This window comes from Babylonia areolata, chromosome 21 (assembly GCF_041734735.1).
Source record: "Babylonia areolata isolate BAREFJ2019XMU chromosome 21, ASM4173473v1, whole genome shotgun sequence".
In the NCBI taxonomy this organism is placed as follows: Eukaryota; Metazoa; Mollusca; class Gastropoda; order Neogastropoda; family Buccinidae; genus Babylonia; species Babylonia areolata.
In genome coordinates, this window is record NC_134896.1 from 41,141,972 (window position 1) to 41,166,971 (window position 25,000).

The 25,000-nt window shown below is 43.4% G+C and overlaps 1 protein-coding gene across 1 annotated transcript in view; it reads right to left on the reverse strand.

Annotated features, from left to right (window-relative positions):
* The window catches only part of LOC143296625 (sodium channel protein para-like), an 85,835-nt gene that overhangs the window by 57,938 nt on the left and 2,897 nt on the right, over positions 1-25,000 (reverse strand). The window contains exons 3-8 of the mRNA XM_076608654.1: positions 23,787-23,873; positions 12,021-12,149; positions 8,097-8,191; positions 7,077-7,286; positions 4,075-4,135; positions 3,157-3,319 (exon numbers count right to left, since the gene is read on the reverse strand). Coding sequence (XP_076464769.1) covers positions 3,157-3,319; positions 4,075-4,135; positions 7,077-7,286; positions 8,097-8,191; positions 12,021-12,149; positions 23,787-23,873 — 745 coding nt within the window. The remainder of the gene's footprint in view (positions 1-3,156; positions 3,320-4,074; positions 4,136-7,076; positions 7,287-8,096; positions 8,192-12,020; positions 12,150-23,786; positions 23,874-25,000) is intronic.

A 25,000-nucleotide genomic window follows, 5' to 3' on the forward strand; every position in this document is an offset into this window, starting at 1 on the left:
CAGGTGCGTCTTCACCACAGGATCTGTCACAGACACGGGCGTACAGATACAGGCACAGACACAGGCACAGACAGGTGCGTCTTCACCACAGGATCTGTCTCAGACATGTACGTACATACATGTGCATTTCAATAGCCTTCACCACAGGATCTGCTACAGACATGTATATGTACGTACAAGTGCATTTCAGTAAGTCTTAATCGCAGGATCTGTCACAGCCAGGTGCATACAGATGCAGATAGATACAGACACAGACATACAGACACACATCTATGCACTTGAATAAAACAAGAGAGAGACTCGAAACGTCGCCTTATCTTCTTCAGATACCTGTGATATCACACCATCTATTGTTATTATTATTATCTCTTTTTATTTCGCTTTACAAGGTCTAGCAGTCACCATTTTCACACACACACACACACACACACACACACGCGCGCACGCACGCACGCACACACGCGCACGCACATACACACACACACAAAAACACACACACAAAAAAAAAGGTTCGACCAGCACTGAGAATCGGAAACCTGGGCGAATTTCTTTTCCGCCCATTGGCTGAATTGCGAGAGCTTCTCCACTTCTACCTAAGCACACTCATCTAAAACTAAACAACTGGGCAAGCTGAAACAAGGGGGAAACGACATTCTAGGATGAAGCAAACCGTCTTGAAAACCACTGCGCTGCTACGTCCCCCTGGAAATCAGCCAGCATGAACGCTGGCAGTCCACTGAAGCTGAGTCCATTTTGAACATCATCCAACCAAGGACAGTTACTCCAAAATCTCTTGTCAAACTAGGGTTCTGCAATTCTTACGTCTTTTTTTTTGACAAATACTGTGATTCGCATTGTGCTCAGAGCACCACATCGTCAAAAGCACAACGTATGTCCGTTCAGTTCAGTTCAGTTCAGTTGCTCAAGGAGGCGTCACTGCGTTCGGACAAATCCATATACGCTACACAACATCTGCTATAAGCAGATATCTGCCTGACCCAACGCGCTTTGTCAAGCCTTGAGGGAAAATGAAATGGAATAAAATGAAATATGAAAAACGAATAATAAATGAATAAATAAATACATAAATATATAGATATATAAATGAATAAATAATGCAATGGGTATGTAAATAGATAACAGATAGATAAATAAATAAATAAATAAATAAATAAATAAATAAATAAATAAATAAATAAATAAACCCCACACAAAGAAAAAGACAGTACGCTATTTGTCATCAGGTGAGACGTCATACGATGACAGCTGTCACGGTATCCAAGACGAATGTTCTGTGACTCCATGCTGTCACACCAACAAGTCACGGCTGTCATTGCTTTCTCCCCCCCCCCCCCCCCCCCCCCCCCCTTCTGGTCTTCTTCACAAATCACCCGACACTATCACTCGTCAGTACTGTCTGCAGAACGAACCAAGTCGCCATGCACTTGTCCTGCTTCGCATAGCCTGGCGTGGTTTCTCAATGACGGGGGCACAACTTTGAAGGTTGTGGTGATAAGTCTTGGTGGGTACCCCCTGCACTCCCACCCCACCCCAACCCCCTAAAAATATATCATTCTTGCCCTGTGCGCTCAGAGAGGAGAGCAGGACAAACGGGCCACTCACAGAAAGGTGAGTCAACAACAGCCTGGTAATACTTACTAGATGGTAAAACCTTTCCCACCCACCAAACCTTACCAAAATAAATGTCCCCCAGGAGCCTTACATCAGATGATACAACACATCTCCCAGAGGCCCTACCAAATTGTGCACTCTCTCAAAGAAGCCTTAATAGACGATAAAACATATCTCCAAGAAGCCCTGCTCAATGGTACAAGCTTTCTAAGAAGCCCTACCAAAAGGTACAAGCTTTCTAAGAAGCTCTACCAAACGGTACAAGCTCTCCCCCAAGCCTTGCCAAAGCGTTCAAACTAAAAGTCTCCTCAGAAGCATTACCAGATTGTAAAAGCTCCCTCCTGAGGCTTTACCATGGATGGTACAAGCTCTCTAAGAAGCTTCACCAGACGGTAGAAGCTCTCTCTAGAATCATTACCAGATGGTAAAGGCTATCACCAGAAGCCTTTCCAAATGACACAAACTCTCACCAGAAGCCTTACGAAAGGGTACACGCTAACAAGCTTCACCACACGGTACAACCTCTCCCCAGAAGCCTTTCCAGGTAGTACGAACTCTTCCCAGAGGCCTTTCCAGGTGGTACAACCTCTCCCCAGAATCCATACCAGGTGGTACGAGCTCTTTCCAGAAGCCTTACCAGGTGGTACAAGCTCTCTAAAAACTTCACAAGGTGGTACAAGCTCTCTCCAGAAGCCTTACCAGGTGGTACAAGCTCTCTAAAAACTTCACGAGGTGGTACAAGCTCTCTCCAGAATCCATACCAGGTGGTACGAGCTCTTTCCAGAAGCCTTACCAGGTGGTACAAGCTCTCTAAAAACTTCACAAGGTGGTACAAGCTCTCTCCAGAAGCCTTACCAGGTGGTACAAGCTCTCTCCACAAGCCTTACCAGGTGGTACAAGCTCTCCCCACAAGCCATACCAGGTGGTACAAGCTCTCTAAAAGCTTCACTATATGGTACAAGCTCTCTCAACAAGCCTTCCCAGGTGGTACAAACTCTCAAAAAAGGCACAAGCTCTCTCCAGAAGCTTAACCAGGCGGTACAAGCTCTCCACATAAGCCTTTCCAGGTGTTATAAGCTCTTCAAAAAGCTTCACTGGACGATACAAGCTCTCACAAAAGCCTTTCCAGGTGGCACAAGCTCTCCACATAAGCCTTACCAGGTGGTACAAGCTCTCCACATAAGCCTTACCAGGTGGTACAAGCTCTCCACATAAGCCTTACCAGGTGGTACAAGCTCTCCACATAAGCCTTACCAGGTGGTACAAGCTCTCCAAAAAGCTTCACCGGACGATACAAGCTCACTCAAGAAGCCTTCCCAGGTGATACAAGCTCTCTAAAAGCTTCACTAGTCGGTGCAAGCTCACCCAAGAAGCCTTCCCAAGTGGTACAATTTATCTAAAAGCTTCACTAGACGGTACAAGCTCTCTCAACAACCCTTTCCAGGTGGTACAAACTCTCTAAAAAGTTACAAGCTCTCCTCAGAAGCTTCACTAGACGATACAAGCTCTCGCAAGAAGCCTTACCAGGTGGTACAAGCTCTCCCAGAAGTCCTGGGTCATCAGACGGAAGGCGCAGAGTAGGGCCATGGCGAAGTTGTCGAAGCTGGTGTAGCCGAAGTTGGGGTTCTCGCCCACGTCCGGCACACAGATGTAGCTGATGTTCAGCTCCTTGTCCACCTTGCAACCACTGGGAGGGGAGGTGGGGGGGAGGGAAAAGACGATCATGGTTGTGAGGAGGCAAGAATAACAACAACTACTACTACTACTATAACTACAACGACAACACCTATTACTGCTACTAAGTTACAATAATAATAATGTGTGTGTGTGTGTGTGTGTGTGTGTGTGTGTGTGTGTGTGTGTGTGTGTGTGTGTGTGAGAGAGAGAGAGAGAGAGAGAGAGAGAGAGAGAGAAAGAAATGTAATACGCGTAGTCTTTTAATCTGTTTCATGCTTTCGTGCGTCAAATCCTTTTTCTTTTTTCCCTTTCCTTTCCTTTTGTCTGCGTGTGTACTGTGTTTTATGTTCACTGTAAAGCGCTTTGAGCTCCCTTTTAGGGAGGAAGGCACTCAACAAGTATCCATTATTGATAACAACAACAAGAACAACAACAACAACAACAACAATAATAATAATAGCAGCAGCAGCTGCAGTAGCAGTAGCAGAAGTAGGAGGAGGAGGGAGAGGAGGAGGAGGAGGAGGAGAAATAGGACATTCACATCGCGCCTTTAAACCCTTTAAAGCACTTTACAATGACACGTAAGTCAGACACAAAGCACGCAAGAACACACGCACAAACACATAGATTCATATATATATGAACACACACACACACACACACACACACACACACACACAGACAGACACACACAGACACACACACACACACACACACACACAGACACACACACACACACACACACACACACACATCCCCACTCACCCAGCACCACTGCCGTTTCCGCACACTTCGATGTTCTCGTAAAAGTCCAGCTGCCAGTTGCCTGAAAGAGTCCGCACCTTGAACTTTAGTCAGTTTGTTGAAGCCACGAAACAGGTCTCTGTGCTGTGGATGAAGTGTGTAGATCCCCCCTCACCTTACTCCCTTCACACACGCACACATACCCACACACATACACAACACATACACACACGAGCGCGCGCACACGCACGCACACACACAAACGCGCGCCCTCTCTCTCTCTCTCTCTCACACAAGCTTGTCCCCACTCCCCCATCTCTCTCTCTCTCTCTTCAGTCTCTGTGTGTGCGTGACTGTGCTGTGTTTGTTTGTTTGTGTGTGTGTGTGTGTGTCTGCCTGTGTGTCTGTCTCTGTGTGTGTGTCTGTGTGTGTGTGTGTGTGTGTGTCCTCTCACAAATAACCCCCGCCCCCCCCCACACACACACAAACACGCACGCACGCCAGCACACAAACACCACCACCATCATCAACACTGTCATAACCTCATCCTGTCAACATTCCAGAATCTTCATCTTCTGGCCACAGCCTGCCATGACGAAGGCTGTCCATTCTCCTCCCAGACGATCCATTTAACCCTTAAACCTTCAGCAATACCCCCCCCCCTTCCTTCCCCAGTCAGCACTATGCAGCACTTTTTTTTTTTTTTTTTTTTATCCGCCATCCATTTGTTGTTCTGACCTTTGCTGTCCATCATAATGCTAGATTTGTTTTGACACGAATACTTTTCCATACACGCTGACATTGCTCGGTGTGACAATGGGTTTACCTGCCTTATGTTTTTCCAAACTTTCAAAAGTATCTTAATTTTCTTTTGGGGGTTGATAACATCACAAGCCCCCCACCCAAACATGCACCACCTCTGAAAACGGAGTATGACTGCCTGCATGGCTGGGGTAAAAGTGGTCATACACGTAAAAGCCCACTCGTGTATTCAAGTGAACCAGGGAGTCGCAGCCCAAAAACGAAACAGGATGACTCATACAGCGATGGGAACGACAATCAATTGCTCATGAAACAGCAGCTTGCAGTTACACCTTTGATATGTCTCTTCTGCTCCCTCAGCCCCTACACCTCACCCCCCCCCCCCACACACACACCCACGCCCCGCCTATTCCCTTCCATGCCGATGCTTCCCCCTCCCCCCTGCCCCCCGTCCCCTCAACACCCCCTCCACCATAAAACAGCGACTGTGACACACCGCATCTCAACGCCAATCTAGCCCCTCAGACAAAATTATCCACGGTAATTTTCACCAAAAATAGCAAGCAACTGCGCCACGACATTTAAAGCATCTTGTCACGTTCTTCAACCCCAGTCTCCAACACCCCTTCCAGCACATGTGTTGTTCCCCCTTGAAACAGCAAGTACCAGGATCTTTGATTGCATCTCTCATCCCCTCCAGTCGTAATCCTCCATCCTCTACCGTTAGTTTCTCTCCCCCCCCCCCCATGCCCCCCCAGGCCCTCCCCAAAAAGCTACAGCGACACCACAGCTTTGAAATTATTCTCACCTTCCTCCACCCCCTCCTCCCTCACATACACACGCACACACAAACACACACATATATATATATATATACACACACACACGCGCGTGCATGCGCACACAATACTCGCATGCACACACGCAGAGACGTCCACACAAAAGCATACACACACACACACACACACACACAAACACACACACACACACAAATACACACAGCCACACAAACACCCACCACACACCCCATAACCCACGCACACGCACACACACACACACAAACACACACACAACAACAACAACAACGACCACACACACACACACACACAAACACACATACAAACCCTCAACCCCAACACCCCACCCAAAACACCCCACCAACCCCTACCCCCACCCTCCCCCCAACCCCAAACACCCGTGTATTCAAGTGACCCAGGGAGTCGCAGCCCAAAAACGAAACAGGATGACTCATACGGCGATGGGAACGACAATCAATTGCTCATGAAACAGCAGCTTGCAGTTACACCTTTGATATGTCTCTTCTGCTCCCTCAGCCACTACACCTCACACGCCGCCCCCCCCTACCCCCCCCCACACACACACCCACGCCCACCGCCCCGCCTATTCCCTTCCATGCCGATGCTTCCCCCTCCCCCTGCCCCCTCAACACCCCCTCCACCATAAAACAGCGACTTCTGACACACCGCATCTCAACGCCAATCTAGCCCCTCAGACAAAATTATCCACGGTAATTTTCACCAAAAATAGCAAGCAACTGCGCCACGACCTTTAAAGCATCTTGTCACGTTCTTCAACCCCAGTCTCCAACACCCCTTCCAGCACATGTGTTGTTCCTTTTTTTTACCCCCTCGAAACAGCAAGTACCAGGATCTCTGATTACATCTCTCATCCCCTCCAGTCGTAATCCTCCATCCTCTACCGTTAGTTTCTCCCCCCCCCCCCCCCGATACCTCCCCCCCAGGCCCTCCCCCAAAAAGCTACAGCGACACCACAGTTTTGAAATGATTCTCACCTTCCTCCACCCCCCCTCCCTCACATACACACGCACACACACACACACACACACACATATATATATATATATATATATATATATATATATATACACGCGCGCGCGCATCCGCACACACATACTCGCGTGCACACACGCAGAGACGTCCACACAAAAGCATACACATACACACACACACACACAAACACACACACCCACACAAACACCCACCACACACCCCATAACCCACGCACACGCACACACAAACACACACACACAACAACAACAACAACGACCACACACACACACGAACACACATACAAACCCTCCACCCCAACCCCACCCCCACCCCCCACCAACCCCTACCCCCACCCTCCCCCCACCCCCAAACACCCACCCACCCAACCTCCCCTCCCTCCTCCACCCCTCTCCCCACACACACAATCCACCCATTCCCACACAAACTCACTGGGTTCCCAGACGAAGTCGTACCAATCCTGGTCAGAGATGTTGGTGCCCAGGACCTCTGTCCAGTTCCGGACACACTTGTGCCGCAGGGACCCCGTGTACAGCTGCATGCCGATCAGCGCGAAGATGGACAACATGAAGACCGTCAGGATCATCACGTCCCGAAGTCTCCGCACCGCCTCCAGTAAGGCACCCACAATAGTCTTCAGGCCTGGACGGAGAGAGGAGACGGAGACGGAGGGGGACGGGGGGAAGGGGGGGGGGGGGTGGTGGAGGAAGAGGAGGAGGAGTATAGTCGTAGAAGTAGTGGTTATGGTGGTGGTTGTGGTTGTGGTAATGATGATGATGATAATAATAATAATAATAACACTAACAACAGGCACCAGCAATAGTCTTCAGGCCTTGAGCAGTAGTAGAAGTAGTAGTAGCAGTAGCAGTAACAATAATAATAATAACAAAAATAAAATAATAATAATGATAATTTAATTCATAAAGCGCCTTTCCATGTAAAATACGCTCAATTACGCTGTTCAGTGTAAATGCCGACGTTTAAAACATGCATTCAAACACTAACATGAATACAAAGAAACAAGACAAACTTACATGCATAGCCATTTACAGCCAGCCAACCAAACACTCATGCATAAGTTCATGCACACACACACACACACACACACACACACACACACACATATATATACACACACACATATATATACACACACTCATAATATATATATATATATATATAATTTTTTTAAATAAATATATTATGTGTATTTGTGAGTGGGTGCGCGCGCGCGCGCGTGTGTGTGTATGTGTATGTATATATGTGTGAGTGCATTAAATTTGGGTTGTGGATCCGTGGTAACTTAACCGTTACAACAGCTACTGTCTTCAAAGCTCTCCACACCCAAGACGTTACTTACCTGAAACAACAGCTACTGTTTTCAAAGCTCGAGGAACCCTAAAAGTGATAATAACCGTTACAACTGTCTTCCAGACCCAAAGAAAATCTTACCTGGTACAACAGCTACTGTCTTCAAAGCTCTAAGGACCCTAAAGGTTCGTAAGGCAGCCAGACCCTGTAGCTCTGTGATAGCCATCGTCAGGTACCTGGGAACCAATGAACACATGCTGTCAGGTACCTGGGAACCAATGAACACATGCTGTCAGGTACCTGGGAACCAATGAACACATGCTGTCAGGTACCTGGGAACCAATGAACACCTGGGAACCAATGAACACATGTTGTCAGGTACCTGGGAACTAATGAACACATGCTGTCAGGTACTTGAGAACTAATGAACACATGTTGTCAGGTACCCTGGAACAAATGAACACATGTTGTCAGGTACCTGGGAACCAATGAACACATGCTGTCAGGTACCTGGCAACCAATGAACACATGCTGTCAGGTACCTGGCAACCAATGAACACATGTTGTCAGGTACCTGGCAACCAATGAACACATGTTGTCAGGTACCTGGGAACTAATGAACACATGTCAGGTACTTGAGAACTAATGAACACATGTTGTCAGGTACCTGGGAACTAATGAACACATGTTGTCAGGTACCTGGGAACCAATGAACACATGCTGTCAGGTACCTGGGAACCAATGAACACATGTTGTCAGGTACCTGGCAACCAATGAACACATGTTGTCAGGTACCTGGGAACTAATGAACACATGTTGTCAGGTACTTGAGAACTAATGAACACATGTTGTCAGGTACCTGGGAACTAATGAACACATGTTATCAGGTACCTGGGGACCAATGAACACATGTTGTCAGGTACCTGGGAACTAATGAACACATGCTGTCAGGTACCTGGGAACTAATGAACACACGTGAAAACAACACGAATATTTGTTGTTAAAAGAACACGAGTACTTGTTGTCAATAGCAGAAAAAAAACACCTGTCGTCAAAACAACATATGTCAAAGGTCTAACAAACACATGTCGCCATGACAACAAATTAATGTCAAAAGAACACGAGTACTTGTTGTCAATAGCTGAAAAAATACCTTTCGTCAAAACAACATATGTCAAAGGTTTAACAAACACATGTCGCCATGACGACAAATTAATGTCAAAAGAACACAAGTACCTGTTGTCCTTAGTTCACAAACACTTGCCATCAAAAGGACACCCACGTACTTAAAGACACCCCTCAGGTCTGAAGCACAGAAAGGCTACTGGATGATTTGTTGTAAACTTTCCTCCTCACTCTCTCTTTCTCTGTCTTTTCACGTGCTTACTAATCTGCCCCTGCCTGTTTGTACGTATACCTACATGGTGAGGGGAGCGTTTGATTGCACGTTTCTCACAGGAAAGGAAGACTTTTATTATATAAAAAAACACCAACAACTATAATGTTCATATGCCTTTCTCTTCATTTTGATATACGCTATATATCATAATATGTGTGTGTGTGTGTGTGTGTGTGTGTGTGTGTGTGTGTGTGTGTGTGTATGTGCGCGCGTGCGTGCGTGTATGTATGTGTGTGTGTGTGTGTGTGTGTGTGTGTGTGTGTGTGTGTGTGTGTGTTCTCTTTTACTCTGTTCTGAGCGGGGATGCTGGATGAAGGGAAGAAGAAGAGTGATCGGGAAGCAACTGGGAGGATGGCTACAGTAGACATCTGTTTTCATCGTGCTTTGATCATTTATTCCCTTTCGTTTACATCCAGTTTCTTTCATTCTACCCCTCCCCTCCTTGGTTGGGGCGAGGACTGGATTTTAAGAAAAAACACGAACAAAGGCAAACACGTTGCTTACTTGTTAACCCCGTCACAAACAAGGTGTTTAGTCTCCTTGGTATGGCCATCACAGCTGATTGTCAGAACAATACCAAATGTGCTTCATGTTTCGTATCAGTTACATGAAATGAGGAACATGTTCATGTAAACCCACGAGATTTTCTGAAATGAACATATGTTGTGTTTTCTGGTCTTGCCCTGTCATGTCCTTTCTTGTCTTGTCCTGTCCTGCCGTCTCCCATAATCTTTTGTCCTCCCCTGACTTGTCTTGTCCTGTCTTGTCCTTCCATGCCCTGTCTTGTCCTGTCCTGTCTTGTCTTGTCCTGCCCTGTCTTGTCCTGTTCTATCTTGTCTTGTTCTGCCCTGTCTTGTCCTGTTCTATCTTGCCCTGTTCTGCCCTGTCTTGTCTTGTCCCGCCCTGTCTTGTCCTGTTCTATCTTGTCTTGTCCTGCCATGTCTTGTCCTGCCCTGTCTTGTCTTGTCCTGCCTTGTCCTGTTCTATCTTGTCTTGTCCTGCCCTGTCTTGTCCTGTTCTATCTTGTCTTGTTCTGCCCTGTCTTGTCCTGTTCTATCTTGTCCTGTTCTGCCCGGTCTTGTCTTGTCCCGCCCTGTCTTGTCCTGTTCTATCTTGTCTTGTCCTGCCATGTCTTGTCCTGTTCTATCTTGTCTTGTCCTGCCATGTCTTGTCCTGTTCTGCCCTGTCTTGTCCTGTTCTATCTTGTCTTGTTCTGCCCTGTCTTGTCCTGTTCTATCTTGTCTTGTTCTGCCCTGTCTTGTCCTGTTCTATCTTGTCTTGTCCTGCCCTGTCTTGTCCTGTTCTATCTTGTCCTGTTCTGCCCTGTCTTGTCCTGTTCTATCTTGTTTTGTTCTGCCCTGTCTTGTCCTGTTCTATCTTGTCTTGTTCTGCCCTGTCTTGTCCTGTTCTATCTTGTCTTGTCCTGCCCTGTCTTGTCCTGTTCTATCTTGTCCTGTTCTGCCCTGTCTTGTCCTGTTCTATCTTGTTTTGTTCTGCCCTGTCTTGTCCTGCTCTATCTTGTCCTGTTCTGCCCTGTCTTGTCCTGTTCTATCTTGTTTTGTTCTGCCCTGTCTTGTCCTGCTCTATCTTGTCCTGTTCTGCCCTGTCTTGTCCTGCTCTATCTTGTTTTGTTCTGCCCTGTCTTGTCCTGTTCTATCTTGTCCTGTTCTGCCCTGTCTTGTCCTGTTCTATCTTGTCCTGTTCTGCCCTGTCTTGTCCTGTTCTATCTTGTCCTGTTCTGCCCTGTCTTGTCCTGTTCTATCTTGTCCTGTTCTGCCCTGTCTTGTCCTGTTCTATCTTGTCCTGTTCTGCCCTGTCTTGTCCTGTTCTGCCCTGTCTTGTCCTGTTCTATCTTGTTTTGTTCTGCCCTTCCCTGCACGGTCCTGCCCTGTCTTGTCTTGTCCTGCCCTGTCTTGTCTTGTCCTGCCCTGTCTTGTCTTGTCCTGCCCTGTCCTTTCATGTCCTTCTGTCCTGTTTTGTCTCGTCTTGTCCTGTATTCTCTTGTCCTGCCCTGTCTTGTCCTGTTCTATCTTGTCTTGTTCTGCCCTGTCTTGTCCTGCCCTGTCTTGTCTTGTCCTGCCCTGTCTTGTCCTGTCCTGCCCTGTCCTTTCATGCCCTTCTGTCCTGTTTTGTCTCGTCTTGTCCTGTATTCTCTTGTCCTGCCCTGTCTTGTCCTGTTCTATCTTGTCTTGTTCTGCCCTGTCTTGTTCTGCCCTGTCTTGTCCTGCCCTGTCTTGTCTTGTCCTGCCCTGTCTTGTCCTGTCCTGCCCTGTCCTTTCATGCCCTTCTGTCCTGTTTTGTCTCGTCTTGTCCTGTATTCTCTTGTCCTGCCCTGTCTTGTCCTGTTCTATCTTGTCTTGTTCTGCCCTGTCTTGTTCTGCCCTGTCTTGTCCTGCCCTGTCTTGTCTTGTCCTGCCCTGTCTTGTCCTGTCCTGCCCTGTCCTTTCATGCCCTTCTGTCCTGTTTTGTCTCGTCTTGTCCTGTATTCTCTTGTCCTGCCCTGTCTTGTCCTGTCCTGCCCTGTCCTTTCATGCCCTTCTGTCCTGTTTTGTCTCGTCTTGTCCTGTATTCTCTTGTCCTGCCTTGTCTTGTCCTGTCCTACCATGCCCTACCCTGCCCTCCCACTGCCCTGCCCTCCCGATGCCCTGTGTCCTGGTGTCACTCACGCGGAGCAGATGACGAAGAAGTCCAGCCAGTTCCAGGGGTCCCTGAGAAAGGTGAAGGGCTGCAGGATGAAGCCTCTGGCCAGCAGTTTCACCACGGCCTCCACCGTGTAGATCCCTAGGAAGATGTTCCTGACCACGCCAACCAACACCACCACCACAGAGAGAGAGAGAGAGAGAGAGGGGGGGGGGGGGGGGAGAGGGGAGGGGAGAGGGGAGAGGGGAAGGGGGCGGAGTTAGTGAGTGGAAGGAGAGGGGGGAAGGTGGGTGGTGGGAAAGAACAGGATAGAAAAAGAGGGAGAGAGAAGAGAGAGAGGGAAGAGAGAGAGAGAGGAGGGGGAGGGGGAGGAGGAGGAGATTAGAAATAAATCAACATTTTGTGTATGCAGTAACAAAATGCTTCGTTGATTTTATCCGTTGTTATTGTTGCTTTCAATATTTTTTTTTATTCTATTTTCAGTTAACGAATAAATATGCATTTGTTTTATCACAGAGAGAGAGAGAGAGAGAGAGAGAGAGAGACAGAGACAGAGACAGACAGACAGAGAGAGAGAGACAGACAGACAGACAGAGAGGAAAATGATTCAGTTACACTTATTAATGTGAACATCAATTCTTCAGTTCTGTTATTCTTTAATTACACGATGATATATTGATGATATATATTGATATTGCATGTACTATTTGATTAACTCTGTTCACTTGCATTTCAAAATAGTTTCCTCACAACAGAAAATCACACATAATTATTCTTCTTCTTCACTAAGATCATGATATGTTGCAACATTGTGTAACCTTTTAAAATGTCAAAATATTATACGATCCAGCAAAAAAAGTAAACATGTGCGTTTATTCCTTGACAGAATGACAAGTCTATAGCATAAATAAATCTATGGCAACATAACAATATTCAAACTTGTTCACAATCTACAGCATATCTAAAATTTAGCATTTTGTTCTTTAAGCAGTCTTCTTTTGGTCTATTAACTATAAAACTCGGGGAAAATATATACTTTATCTATACATACTGATTTGCGAGAGAAAACATTGTAAAATAATTGTAATTCTAGATTTTTCATGATATAATTTGCTTAAAATAAATAAGCCCTTAGTAGTAAACCGTGCACATCATAAGCAGTTTAAATTCAGCTATCAAGTTGAAACTATTCAGATTTCGACAAGGTTTATATATATATATATATATATATATATATATATATCTATATATATATATATATATATATACATGTTATATAATATATATAACATGTATATATATATATATATATATATATATATATATGTGTGTGTGTGTGTGTGTGTGTGTGTGTGTGTGTACTGAATTAACGCGGTTAACATTAAACATCATGGATAAAACATCTGCCCTCTGACTGAGAGACAAAAATATAAAAGAGCATGGGCTATATCCAACGTTATCATTGTTTGTTGTTGTTTTTGTTAAGAAGGGAACACGAACCAGCCACAGGGGTTACCCAAGCCATAGTTACAATCTACACATCACGGGGTCGTCCACTTTGACTGGAAACATGGGTCAGTCACTGGGTAATGTCCGAGGGAACACTGATGGGAAAACATGGGTCATTCTTTGTTTTACAAGAGGGAAACATAGACTGGGTAACACGGACCATCCATACTGAGTGCTCTGCGAGGGAACAGACGAGACATGGTTACTGCAATCTGAGTTTACACCAGAACGCTAAATCACAATTTTTTTTCCATCCAGGAAGAAGATTCTTAAGTGTTGACGGAAATGAGAGAGTTTGTAGAAAAATGTAATTCAGGTGATTTTGGGAGACGAATTCCATTAAGTCTTTAACTGTTCGTACTTTTCAGACATCAGAAAAGCATTCCATTACAAACGACCCAACACGCTCTTTGATTCCTTGAAGAAAAAAGTGTTGCTGAAGCTGGCAAAATAATTGAAAATAATTATTGAATCTGTGCAATAATTTTGATGTTCTTAGTCTTTTTTTTTTTCCAGTCCCAGGATAACAGTACTAAACGCTAAAAGTAATATATTTCCAGTGTTGTTGTGTTTTTTTAATTTATTTTTTCCATACATTGAATGGTTGATTGTTTATTTGCGTATGTGCATGTGTGGCTTGCGGGTTTTCTTATCCTAAGGTTCCACGGTGTTTGTTTGTATGGTGGCATTCTTGGTGTTGTCATGATCTTACAGTGGTGCGCAATCGATCGTGCAATTTGCGTGACCTTTGTGCCTTCTCGTGTTCCCTCGTTTTCTTCCTTTTCCTCCTTTTTTCTCTTCTTCATCATGCGATTGTATGTCTCGAGGATGCGGGCCTGGTTTTTTTCTTTGTTATATTTCCATGTACCCAAATCTGGTGTCTCGGAATAAATGATTTTGGAACCTTTGAACCTTGACCAAAAGAGGACAAAGGATGGGTAAAAACGGGGAACGCGTATCATTGAATCTGTCGTTTACCCCAAGGGGACGCGGAATGGGTAATCATCGGGAACAGGTATCATTGAATCTGTGTTTACCTCAAGGGGACGCGGAATGGGTAATCATCGGGAAGAAGGTATCATTGAATCTGTCGTTTACCTCAAGGGGACGCGGAATGGGTAATCATCGGGAACAGGTATCATTGAATCTGTCGTTTACCTCAAGGGGACGCGGAATGGGTAATCATCGGGAACAGGTATCATTGAATCTGTCGTTTACCTCAAGGGGACGCGGAATGGGTAATCATCGGGAAGAAGGTATCATAGAATCTGTCGTTTACCTCAAGGGGACGCGGAATGGGTAATCATCGGGAACAGGTATCATTGAATCTGTGTTTACCCCAAGGGGACGCGGAATGGGTAATCATCGGGAACAGGTATCATTGAATCTGTGTTTACCTCAAGGGGACGCGGAATGGGTAATCATCGGGAAGAAGATATCATTGAATCTGTCGTTTACCTCAAGGGGACGCGGAATGGGTAATCATCGGGAACAGGTATCATTCAATCTGTCGTTTACCTCAAGGGGACGCGGAATGGGTAATCATCGGGAACAGGTATCATTGAATCTGTCGTTTACCTCAAGGGGACGCGGAATGGGTAATCATCGGGAACAGGTATCATTGAATCTGTCGTTTACCTCAAGGGGACGCGGAATGGGTAATCATCGGGAACAGGTATCATTGAATCTGTCGTTTACCCCAAGGGGACGCGGATTGGGCAGTCATCATGAACAGGTATCATTCAATCTGTGTTTACGAAAGGAACTCAAGAGTTAACACTGGTCAGCTATTTTTGTGTTTATCAGGGAGAACACGGGGAACACACAATTTATTTTGATGACTGGCACATGGACCACAAATGTGAGTCACTGAACTTTCTGTTCTCTTAGGGAACGGACGACGGGAACATGAATCTTCCAGTTTATATAAAAATATAATCGACAAAAGTGGAAGTTGACTCTAAACAGGGGTCGCGTAACTTAGAATTGATAGTCGAGGTATTCTTTGTTTATAAAAGTTCAGTCACTCAGGGAACAATAGTCACTCGCTATTTACAATCGAATGTAAGGCTGCAAATATGGGAAATGCATCTTTTGTTGTTTACCAAGGGAACTTAGACCGGAGCACACAACCTGTACCCATCACTGGAGCTCGGGCTCTCTTCGTGGGTCATCCAGTATGTTCATCATGATGGGACCCAGACTGGGATTATGGTTTACCAGAAATTATTTTACACGTAGATCGGGACCATGATATTTCAAATCAGAGATTAATTTTTTTTAAAACAAAAAAACCCCCCAAAACCCCCCAAAACAAAACAAAACTGGAACTGGATAACTGTCTTTCGTTTTTCCTTTTCAGAGTAATCGTCATTATTATTGCTGCTCATTATTCATCACCACAATCCCATTTCTGAACTCCTTGTTACTAATATAATACCGTTCATTTTAGCCCTACTTATATCTATCTATCTATCTGTCTATCTTTTTTTTCACAGACAAGAATGGCAAAACTGATGCTATGGAATTCACCCCGGACCCGTGGGTGACTTAGAAGTGTCTGCCATACGTGTTCATAATTATGATTATAAGCCCACAATAAACGACAGAAATTCTGGTGGTGGCCAAAACTGTGCAATACTGACATGGCGGTTTCTGCTGAGTACTTCAAGCGACAGACACAGGACGAAACGACAGTGGTGCTCAACATTTGAGTTCATCACGCTCATTGTATTCAGAAAGAATTGATGGTACCAAACCAAGGTATAATATTTCCGAAAGCATACTTTGGATTACTTACATATTCCAATCTGTCTATGAGAAAAGTGTGATTGCTTGAAAATCCATAATTCAATGAGGACTTCTTTTTTTTTCTCTCTCTCTCTTTTTGATGAAAAATTACTTAGTCCATTATATAACACAGGACCGGGTTTGTGTGAACTGTGTTGATAAGAACAAACGCCATGAATAGATTTATACGTTATATATATATATATATATATATATATATATATATATATGTGTGTGTGTGTGTGTGTGTGTCTGTGTGTGTGTGTCTGTGTCTGTGTGTATGTGTGTCATTATTGACATCACTGCAAAGTAAACACACGTTTGACCACAAATGGACTGCTACACTATTATGGATGGTAGAACTCAGTTATTAACCTAATACAAGTTGCAATTTTAAAAGAAAGAAGGAAAAAAGAAGACAATGTTATCCTATACCAACAGCTTCGCTATAAATAATTCGGAAAACGTACTCGGGGCACTGAGTTAAGTTAGGCAAATGCATTCAGGGTCAGAATTAAGTATGTATCAAACTAAGTACCATCGATATACGCCTAACGATTCAAATAATAATTTAGTTAATGGTGTCAATTGTTACACGCCCACACACACACATACATACGTAGACGCACACACACACACACAAACGTAGACAACACACACACACACACACACACACACACACACACACACACACACACGGAATCTATCAGATAATGAAGAAAATTGGCCAACACGTAGTAATTAGCTTCTGCACGAATGAACTAAAAGCTAAGCTACATAGCCTGGGCCGCAATTCCTACGTCATTTCCGTTATCACCTTCTACACGATCACTGTATATCATCCTCTGCATGCACAAGCTAAAGCTACGCAGTCATGGACTATAGAAAAGTGGGTAACGTTTGTCTCAACGATGATCAGAGTTAACGATTTACCCAATAAAACTAGTTAGTTGCGGAGAGAAAAACAGCTTGCTAACGGAGTGTGTTCAAATTCATGTTAAGCAATGCAGGATGGACTGGTCATAATAATTATTTTCCTGCTTTTTTCGTCTCAACACACAGACACACACAGACACAGACACACAACTCAACCAGCTATAAAAGTTGTTGTTTTTTTCTAATCAAAGAAAGGAAAATATATATATATCATAAGAGAAACTGAACATTAGCGGGGGTGCTGCTGATCTGTACATCTCATACGAGAATTATAAAGGATATAACCTAGGTTCTTTTCCAGAAATTTACATTTCTTTCACCTTCAGATAGGCTCTCAAACAAAAGAAGTGCTTTCAACCAGTACAGAGCGCATTCAGATTACTCTGTTCATGTTTTACCTTTTGTTTTAAAATAAGAAATAAACAGTAGTATCGTAACACACCAGCATCCGTTAAAACACTGCAAACACAATTTAAGCTTTTCTGTACAGTTAACAGAAGGGTGGAAATCATTTTCATATTACAAAAAGAACTGGGCATATTCAGTTATGAATATAGATGTTTTGGGGAAAAACAACCAGAACAACATTCTCATATCACGACAAGACCTTCTGAGAGCGAACGAATCTCCCTAGCCTGAGGGCACTTACTGTAAGAATCAATATGCTGTACAAAAGACTATAGCATGCATCAACATCAAAATCAACAACCCCACCCCCCCCCCCCCCCCCCCACATCGCCCAATACAACGAACGATGCGCTCTTTCTTCTTCCGTGCATGCAGAGAGAAGAAAGGGCGGAGCATGCAACGAAAAGGAAAGCGTTGGATGTCATTGCAAGTTCCCACAGCACAACAAGCACAACCTCTAAGTCGCTAAAAACAACAACTGAACATGCAGCACAGTGGATTCAGTGATAGGCAAAAACAACAACAACAACAACGGCAGCATACATCTCCATGCACATTGAAAAGCAAAGCCAAGCCAGAAGAGAAGGCGCCCCACACTGTGCAACGTGTCAAAGGACAGACTGCCGCCTTCTCGTTTCAGTATGAAGGATGCGGGGATGTATATATAGACAGTTCAGGACATGAGATTTTTCTGATAGTTTTGTTGAGTGGACTGGTAATAGGCACACAAACAAACAAACAAACAGTAGAAGACAGTTTTGAGCAGACTGGTAATTAGGTACATGAACAAACAAACAAACAAACAAACAGACAGTTGACGAAATACTCGATCAATTGAATTCGTTTTTGATACGAAAATGGAAAGACAGGTATAATATGCCACCAAATTTCATGGTGAAAATGCAAAGCGTAAAAGAAAAAACAATAAAGAGATAAAACTCCAGAAACAAAGTAACAAACAATGCCAAAGCACCTCAGTTTTCACCTGCCCAGTATCATCAAAGCATCACTTAAGGAAATGACAGATTTAAGATTTGGAGAAAATAATTACAGAAAATGTCTGATACGAGATTTAAGTTTTAAAGAAGAAGAAGAAGAGAAAAAAAAATGCCCGAAGAAACAACACATCACATTCTGTTGTTAAAAAAATTTGAAGACTTGGACTGGGAATTCAGAAATCTGAAGAAAGAGCGCGCGAGTATTTGAAATAAAGAGATTTGAATTTGGATGGAAGATGGTCACAAGGAGCTGAAGCTAACACAGAGAAGATGGGGAAAGGGAAAGGGGAGGGGAGGAAAGGGGAAGGGAGGAGGGGGGGGGGAAACAGCCATGGCAACAAAGCACACACCCACACACCATCAAGGATGACAACACCGCCAGCTGAGGAAGGAAAAAACCACAGGACTGAGAGGACTGCCACTTAGCTGACCAACCAACAGGCACAGGCACACTACGTTTCTAGGTGTGTGTGTTTACGATCCACATCAGACACTTTTCCACAGGTCAAGACACAGTACGCGCGCGCACACATACACACACACACACAACACCCACACCAACACACACATAACAGAGATTAGATATGGGTGTGTATATATATATATATATGTACATTATATATATATTCAACATGGACAGGCGGTCTCGGGAGTGAGAAGAGAGCCTGTGGAGATACTTACTCTAAATAATCTGAAGTGCTTTCAGTACGGGCCATGAAGACACAGTTGACAATAATGGTGATCATAACGATGATACTAAACATTGTTGGGCTCGTCAAGGAAGGTACTGGCCGAAGCGGACATGGCAATAGCAAAAAAGACAGTGAACATGGACAGTCAAAACGCGTGTGCAGATTGGCTGAATAATCAAAGCTAAGATAAAAAAAACAAAACAAACAAACCATATATACTCATGAATCTGTCGAAGACTGGGGAAAGCCAAAGGCTCTGTGTTTCAGAGAAATTCAACATGAAAAAGAGGGGTGGGACGGGAGGTGACAAGGCGCACAGTGGAGACATATCTACCAGCGCAGAAGAAAAGGGAAAAGGGAATATAATGAATCAAAATAAAATAAAATAAGGAAATAAACAAACACGAATACTGACGTCAAGAGGAAAACAGGGAAGAGTTGGGCGGGAGCGGGGTGGAAACTTTTGATTACAGAAATCAACAACACAGATGAACTGATTTATATTTTATTTGAAATGACTCAAGAAGATGGGGGATGTAACTGAAGATTGATTTTTTTAAAGCGTTTACCGAAGCAAAATAAGTTAAAAGGGAATACCACTAAACAGAAAAAAACACAAAACAAAAATAACATGCGCCTGCTGATAGAAGATAGGTTTATTCAGGATGACATGAATGACAGTGGGATTAATGAATAAGCATCTAGGGGACATGAAAGCGTTATGATCATGGAATGAAAAACAGACTACCCCCCCCCCCCCCCCTCAACTCGTCCCCCCAAAAACAAAACAGAAAACAACAACAACAACAAAAACAAAACAACTGACAATTGGGAGAATTAACGACAGAAGGTGACACAGCAGAAAAGAAATCGATGATTCTGATAATTCAACAAACGAAAGCAATGAGGTTTGTCATGAACGGACACAAGAATTACGCAAATGAATAGCAGACTCAAATGTTGAAAAAGTGAGACTCTAAAACATACTTTGGAAAATACGCGTTGATAAAATGGCACAGAAGAAGGAACACAGACACGACTGACATACTGATAGATGAAAACGATCAGTCAGACATAACGTCTGAGATCTGGTGAAGGAGGAAAGGCCTTATCAGAGAAAGAACGGTCAGAGTGGAAGTTCGACAAGTGATGTTCGTGTACCACTTTAGTACGAAATGAATCAACAGATCCAAGGTCTGTGTTTCAAAATGGAGATACAAGATACAACATCTTTACACGGCAGCTAAAACTGTTGAAGTGTGTACGAATATTTAGCAAGTGTACCGATGTGTATCGAAGACTTACGAAAATTATGAAGTAGTTTGGAATGATGTCAGATGCGAGTTGAACAGAAGGGGGAAGGGGAGGGGGTAATCAGTACAGAAACAAGTGCTACAGACTGAAGAACCGAACATACAGTACCGAAAAAAAAAAAGCATTGACGACGCCTGTGTACGCCGAGAACCAAGCGGCGCAGTAGTGCTAACAGATGACGCAAAATGGACACACAGGAAGAGGATGCCATCGCTCTTCTTGGACATGATTCTAATCAGTTCTACTGTGAAGCGAGACTCTGGAGGAATAATGGCAAGGGGAAGCGTTTAAGCGACACGGGTCATAGAGATCGACACTGAAACGAAAGAAGTGTTGATACGGGAAACCACGTGAGGGTGAAAGATGGAAATGCTGTCAAAAGTGGAATAGAAGAGAACTAGCGTGCACTGAAAAGGGAAACGAGGGAAGATCAAGATTGCCTCAACAACTCAGAGTATGGCTACTGATACAAGATCGTCAAATACAATGAACATTAGCGTACATTGTAAAAACATGATTTACAATGAAAGAAAATACACTGAGCAGATACAGCATAAACAACAACAGCAACAACAACTGGTCGTCGTGTCTGTGAATTAGGTGTTCTGCTTCCCAACAGAAAGACTTTTGTATATAAGTCGTGATGTTTTTGTGTGCGTCGAAAGGACACACAGACATCAACATAGGTTGTAAACACAGAATGACAAAATGACAGACAATAGGTTCAGTTAGAGGCACTGACAAATACAGAGATAAACAGATAGACATAAAGAGACACAGACGAACAGACAGGTAGAAAGACAAACTAACAGACTGAAAGACAGACTGACAGACAGATGGATAGATATATAGACTAGTGGACAGACGGACAGGAATGTAGATAAGAATTCAATCACATACATGGCGGTGTTTGCGTGCGTGCGTGTCAGTGAGCACTAAAACCATCACATCATCCGGTAAGGATTTTTCCTTTTGGCCCGACAGAAGTCGGTTAATCATCATGATGTTGTTTATTGTTCATGACACATGAGATTTATTTGTTAAAAATATAGATAATAAGAATGAAAGCATCAAACATAGACCCTTTTCACTGAAAAGAATTGATATCATTAACTAAAAGCCATTACTTACGTTCCGCTGTAAATCTGTTCATGACGCCAACCGAATACAATCAGTATGGCACCATCGTTATTTGTTTTCGGTCCTCCGCTGTAAATTCACGTTTCCAGCATTATTTTACACTTGCCTGAAGTTTGCTTTAATTCAAATGTGGATTTGACGCATTTAACAATTCTATTTCAGCGTCTTTACATTTTTAGGGCAAGGTGACACCAAGGTTGTCAGCTGCAAGACTATATATCATCTGTGAATAATTTTTTGGTAGATCGTTGATAAACATAAATAGTGCTGACCCTAGTATGCTACCTTGAGGTACACCCGCTCACTAATTCTGAGTACTGTCAATGTACTTTGCACGAAGAACAAAGTGTGTACATTGGTTTATTTATCATTTCGTCGTTTATAGTCGAAGAGTTTCGGTTACATATAAAGCGTTTAGCCCTGCTTGAGAAAAAAAGCGCTGAGAAAGTGTTCGTTATTATAATCATTATTACTATTATCATCATCATTATTATTATTGTTCTTCTTCTTCTTATTGTCATTCCGTTGGCGATAAGGTTCGATACCATCGGGGAATAAAAGATATACCGTTGTTAATGTCTGAAGACAGTGATTGGACAAGTGATTAAGAGCATCTGTTGTTGTGCCAGTTTTCTATTTTATTTTATTTTTCAAAGAGTATCTATTTCAAATGTGAAAAATCTCTCGTTTTGTTCCTGGCGTGTCCTGAAACCGACTGCCACTGTCCGCTATAGGACTAACGAGACATTCTGGTAACGGATTTAGAGTTATTTTTTATTTCGTTTGCCTTGTACTCGCACATCATTCTTTGTCTTCAAGCTTTGAATGTCAGATGATGAGGCACTGCATTGTGGCACCATTAACTCTGCAGAATTCATAATTCCCAATCTCACACTGTTATTTACTGTGACAAGAACTAAGCCCGGTTGTGTTACTGAATACGGAAAATTAAAATAATAATAATAATAATAATAATAATAATAATAAGCAGACTGCCGATACTTTCTTTTTGTTTCCCTTGGCAACCAACGCGCCGGAAGTTTGATGGTGTTTGTATTTTTGTTTCCAACATGTAAGCAATACATTTTTTTCTTGTTAATTACAAGTGTTTTGATGAGTATGATTTCAGTTCTTCTGGATTCCTTGAACTTTTTCAACATTGCGTTTATACACAATCTGCTACGCATGATACCGTATCGGTTTGAGTTTGCATGCATATGACTTATGCATTTTACATACATTTACCACGTTTTGTGCATGTCCAGAATTTGAAATAGATTAGACCTTTGTAAAGAAGAAAAAGGAATGAACATATATAACAATAACAACAGCACCGGACAAACAAACGCAAAGCAATATGAGCACGAGAGACATGAGTGCCAAACACACGGATAGTAATTCAGTATAGCACATTTCCCTGGGTCAGATTTCCTCCTGTAACCCTCTGAGCTCACTACCTTCGCCGGCTCTTCGCACTGTAAAAGGATACACGGCATGCCATCTCACATATACGCATAAATGCCACTGTAAAAGAAAAACAGTTTGAAAACAATTAAAAGAAAGGTGCGAATACATTTACCAAGTAAATCAGTGACTGCTAAAAAAATACGGGTGCAATTCGGATTTCCGAGCGTCAACTCAAAAACGTGAGTGCTTTATCTGAAAAAAAAATTGTTTTAACATTAGTCCAGGAAAAAACAGGTTAGATAAATGAGCCTCGTTACAAGCAATGAAATCAGTCAAAATACAAACGGAGCCAAATGAAGGAGACAATAAAATGGCAAGGCAAGCAATCCCGCACAAAATGGCGGCCATGACACCGAAAGTGACCATCACAAAGGTGAGGGGAAAAAAGAGATTAAAAGATGACGAATAAAAAAAAAAACAAAAAAAACGAGAAGGGGTGGGGATAAAAATGATCAAGACATGTCGTGTGTGTATAAAAAGAATGCAAGGAAGAAACCCACTCAAAAGAAAAAGGATCAAAGATACGTCAGCTACTTACTCTACGTAGGCGGGAGGTTGCCAAGAGGTGAGTGTCATGAAGACACAGTTTACAACGATTGTCAGCATCACTAAAATGTTAAACAGCGTACCAGACGGTTAAGAAAAAAACCAGCACCCAGCTTGAGTCACACAACTGCTGTCCTACCAAAATGCCTGGCATCAAAATGCACCTCCTCAAAACAAGAAATCGACCCCCCTTCCCCAGAACACAACAGCCACCACCCATCCCCACATCTAGGTTCGAGCCTCAGAGCAAAGGCCAAGGGTTATTGCATGAAGAACGAATAGAGTAGGATTGAGTTCTGGACCAGCCAGAGCAGTATAGAACTGAATACGTAGAACCTATTGTTAACCGTCACCATCTTTCCCTAGCTGAAATCAGTGACCAGGACAATGACATCAGAAGGGGGGGAACAGATCACTGTAGTCATATTGACACAATGACACCAGAAGGGGGGGAACAGATTACTGTAGTCATATTGACACAATGATATCAGAAGGGGGAACAGATTACTGAGTCATACTGACACAATGACATCAGAAGGGGGAACAGATCACTGTAGTCATATTGACACAATGACATCAGAAGGGGGGACAGATCACTGTAGTCATATTGACACAATGACATCAGAAGGGGGAACAGATCACTGTAGTCATATTGACACAATGACATCAGAAGGGGGGACAGATCACTGTAGTCATATTGACACAATGACATCAGAAGGGGGGACAGATCACTGTAGCCATATTGACACATCTCTTTTCTTGGCGATGTCAGACAACATTTTCAGGAATCATAATCACGTAATATAAGTCGCACAAATTGAGAAGTACCGGTGTTCGTTTTATTTTGACAGACTACATGTCAGCACACAGACAAAGATTTGTTCACAAGCAGCCTTGCTAGTTACCATTGGCAACATGTAATCCATTAATGTGGCATGCATGGAAACCATATCCAGTCTCGTTGCCAGCAGTTTTATCTCCAGCCTGTTTTGTTTGAAGAGATCCCCCTACACCCCCATGATTAATAGTGGGGTGGTCTTTTTTGGTGATTCAAAATTAAAGAGCCCCTAAAAATAATCAAAAAATGACTTGAGACTTTGTGTTCGATTTGTTATCTTATTATTCCAAACCATTTTTTACATTTGATTTTTTTTTTTACGCGAAACATCACCTAAATATTCCAAGCCAATTCACACACACAAAACA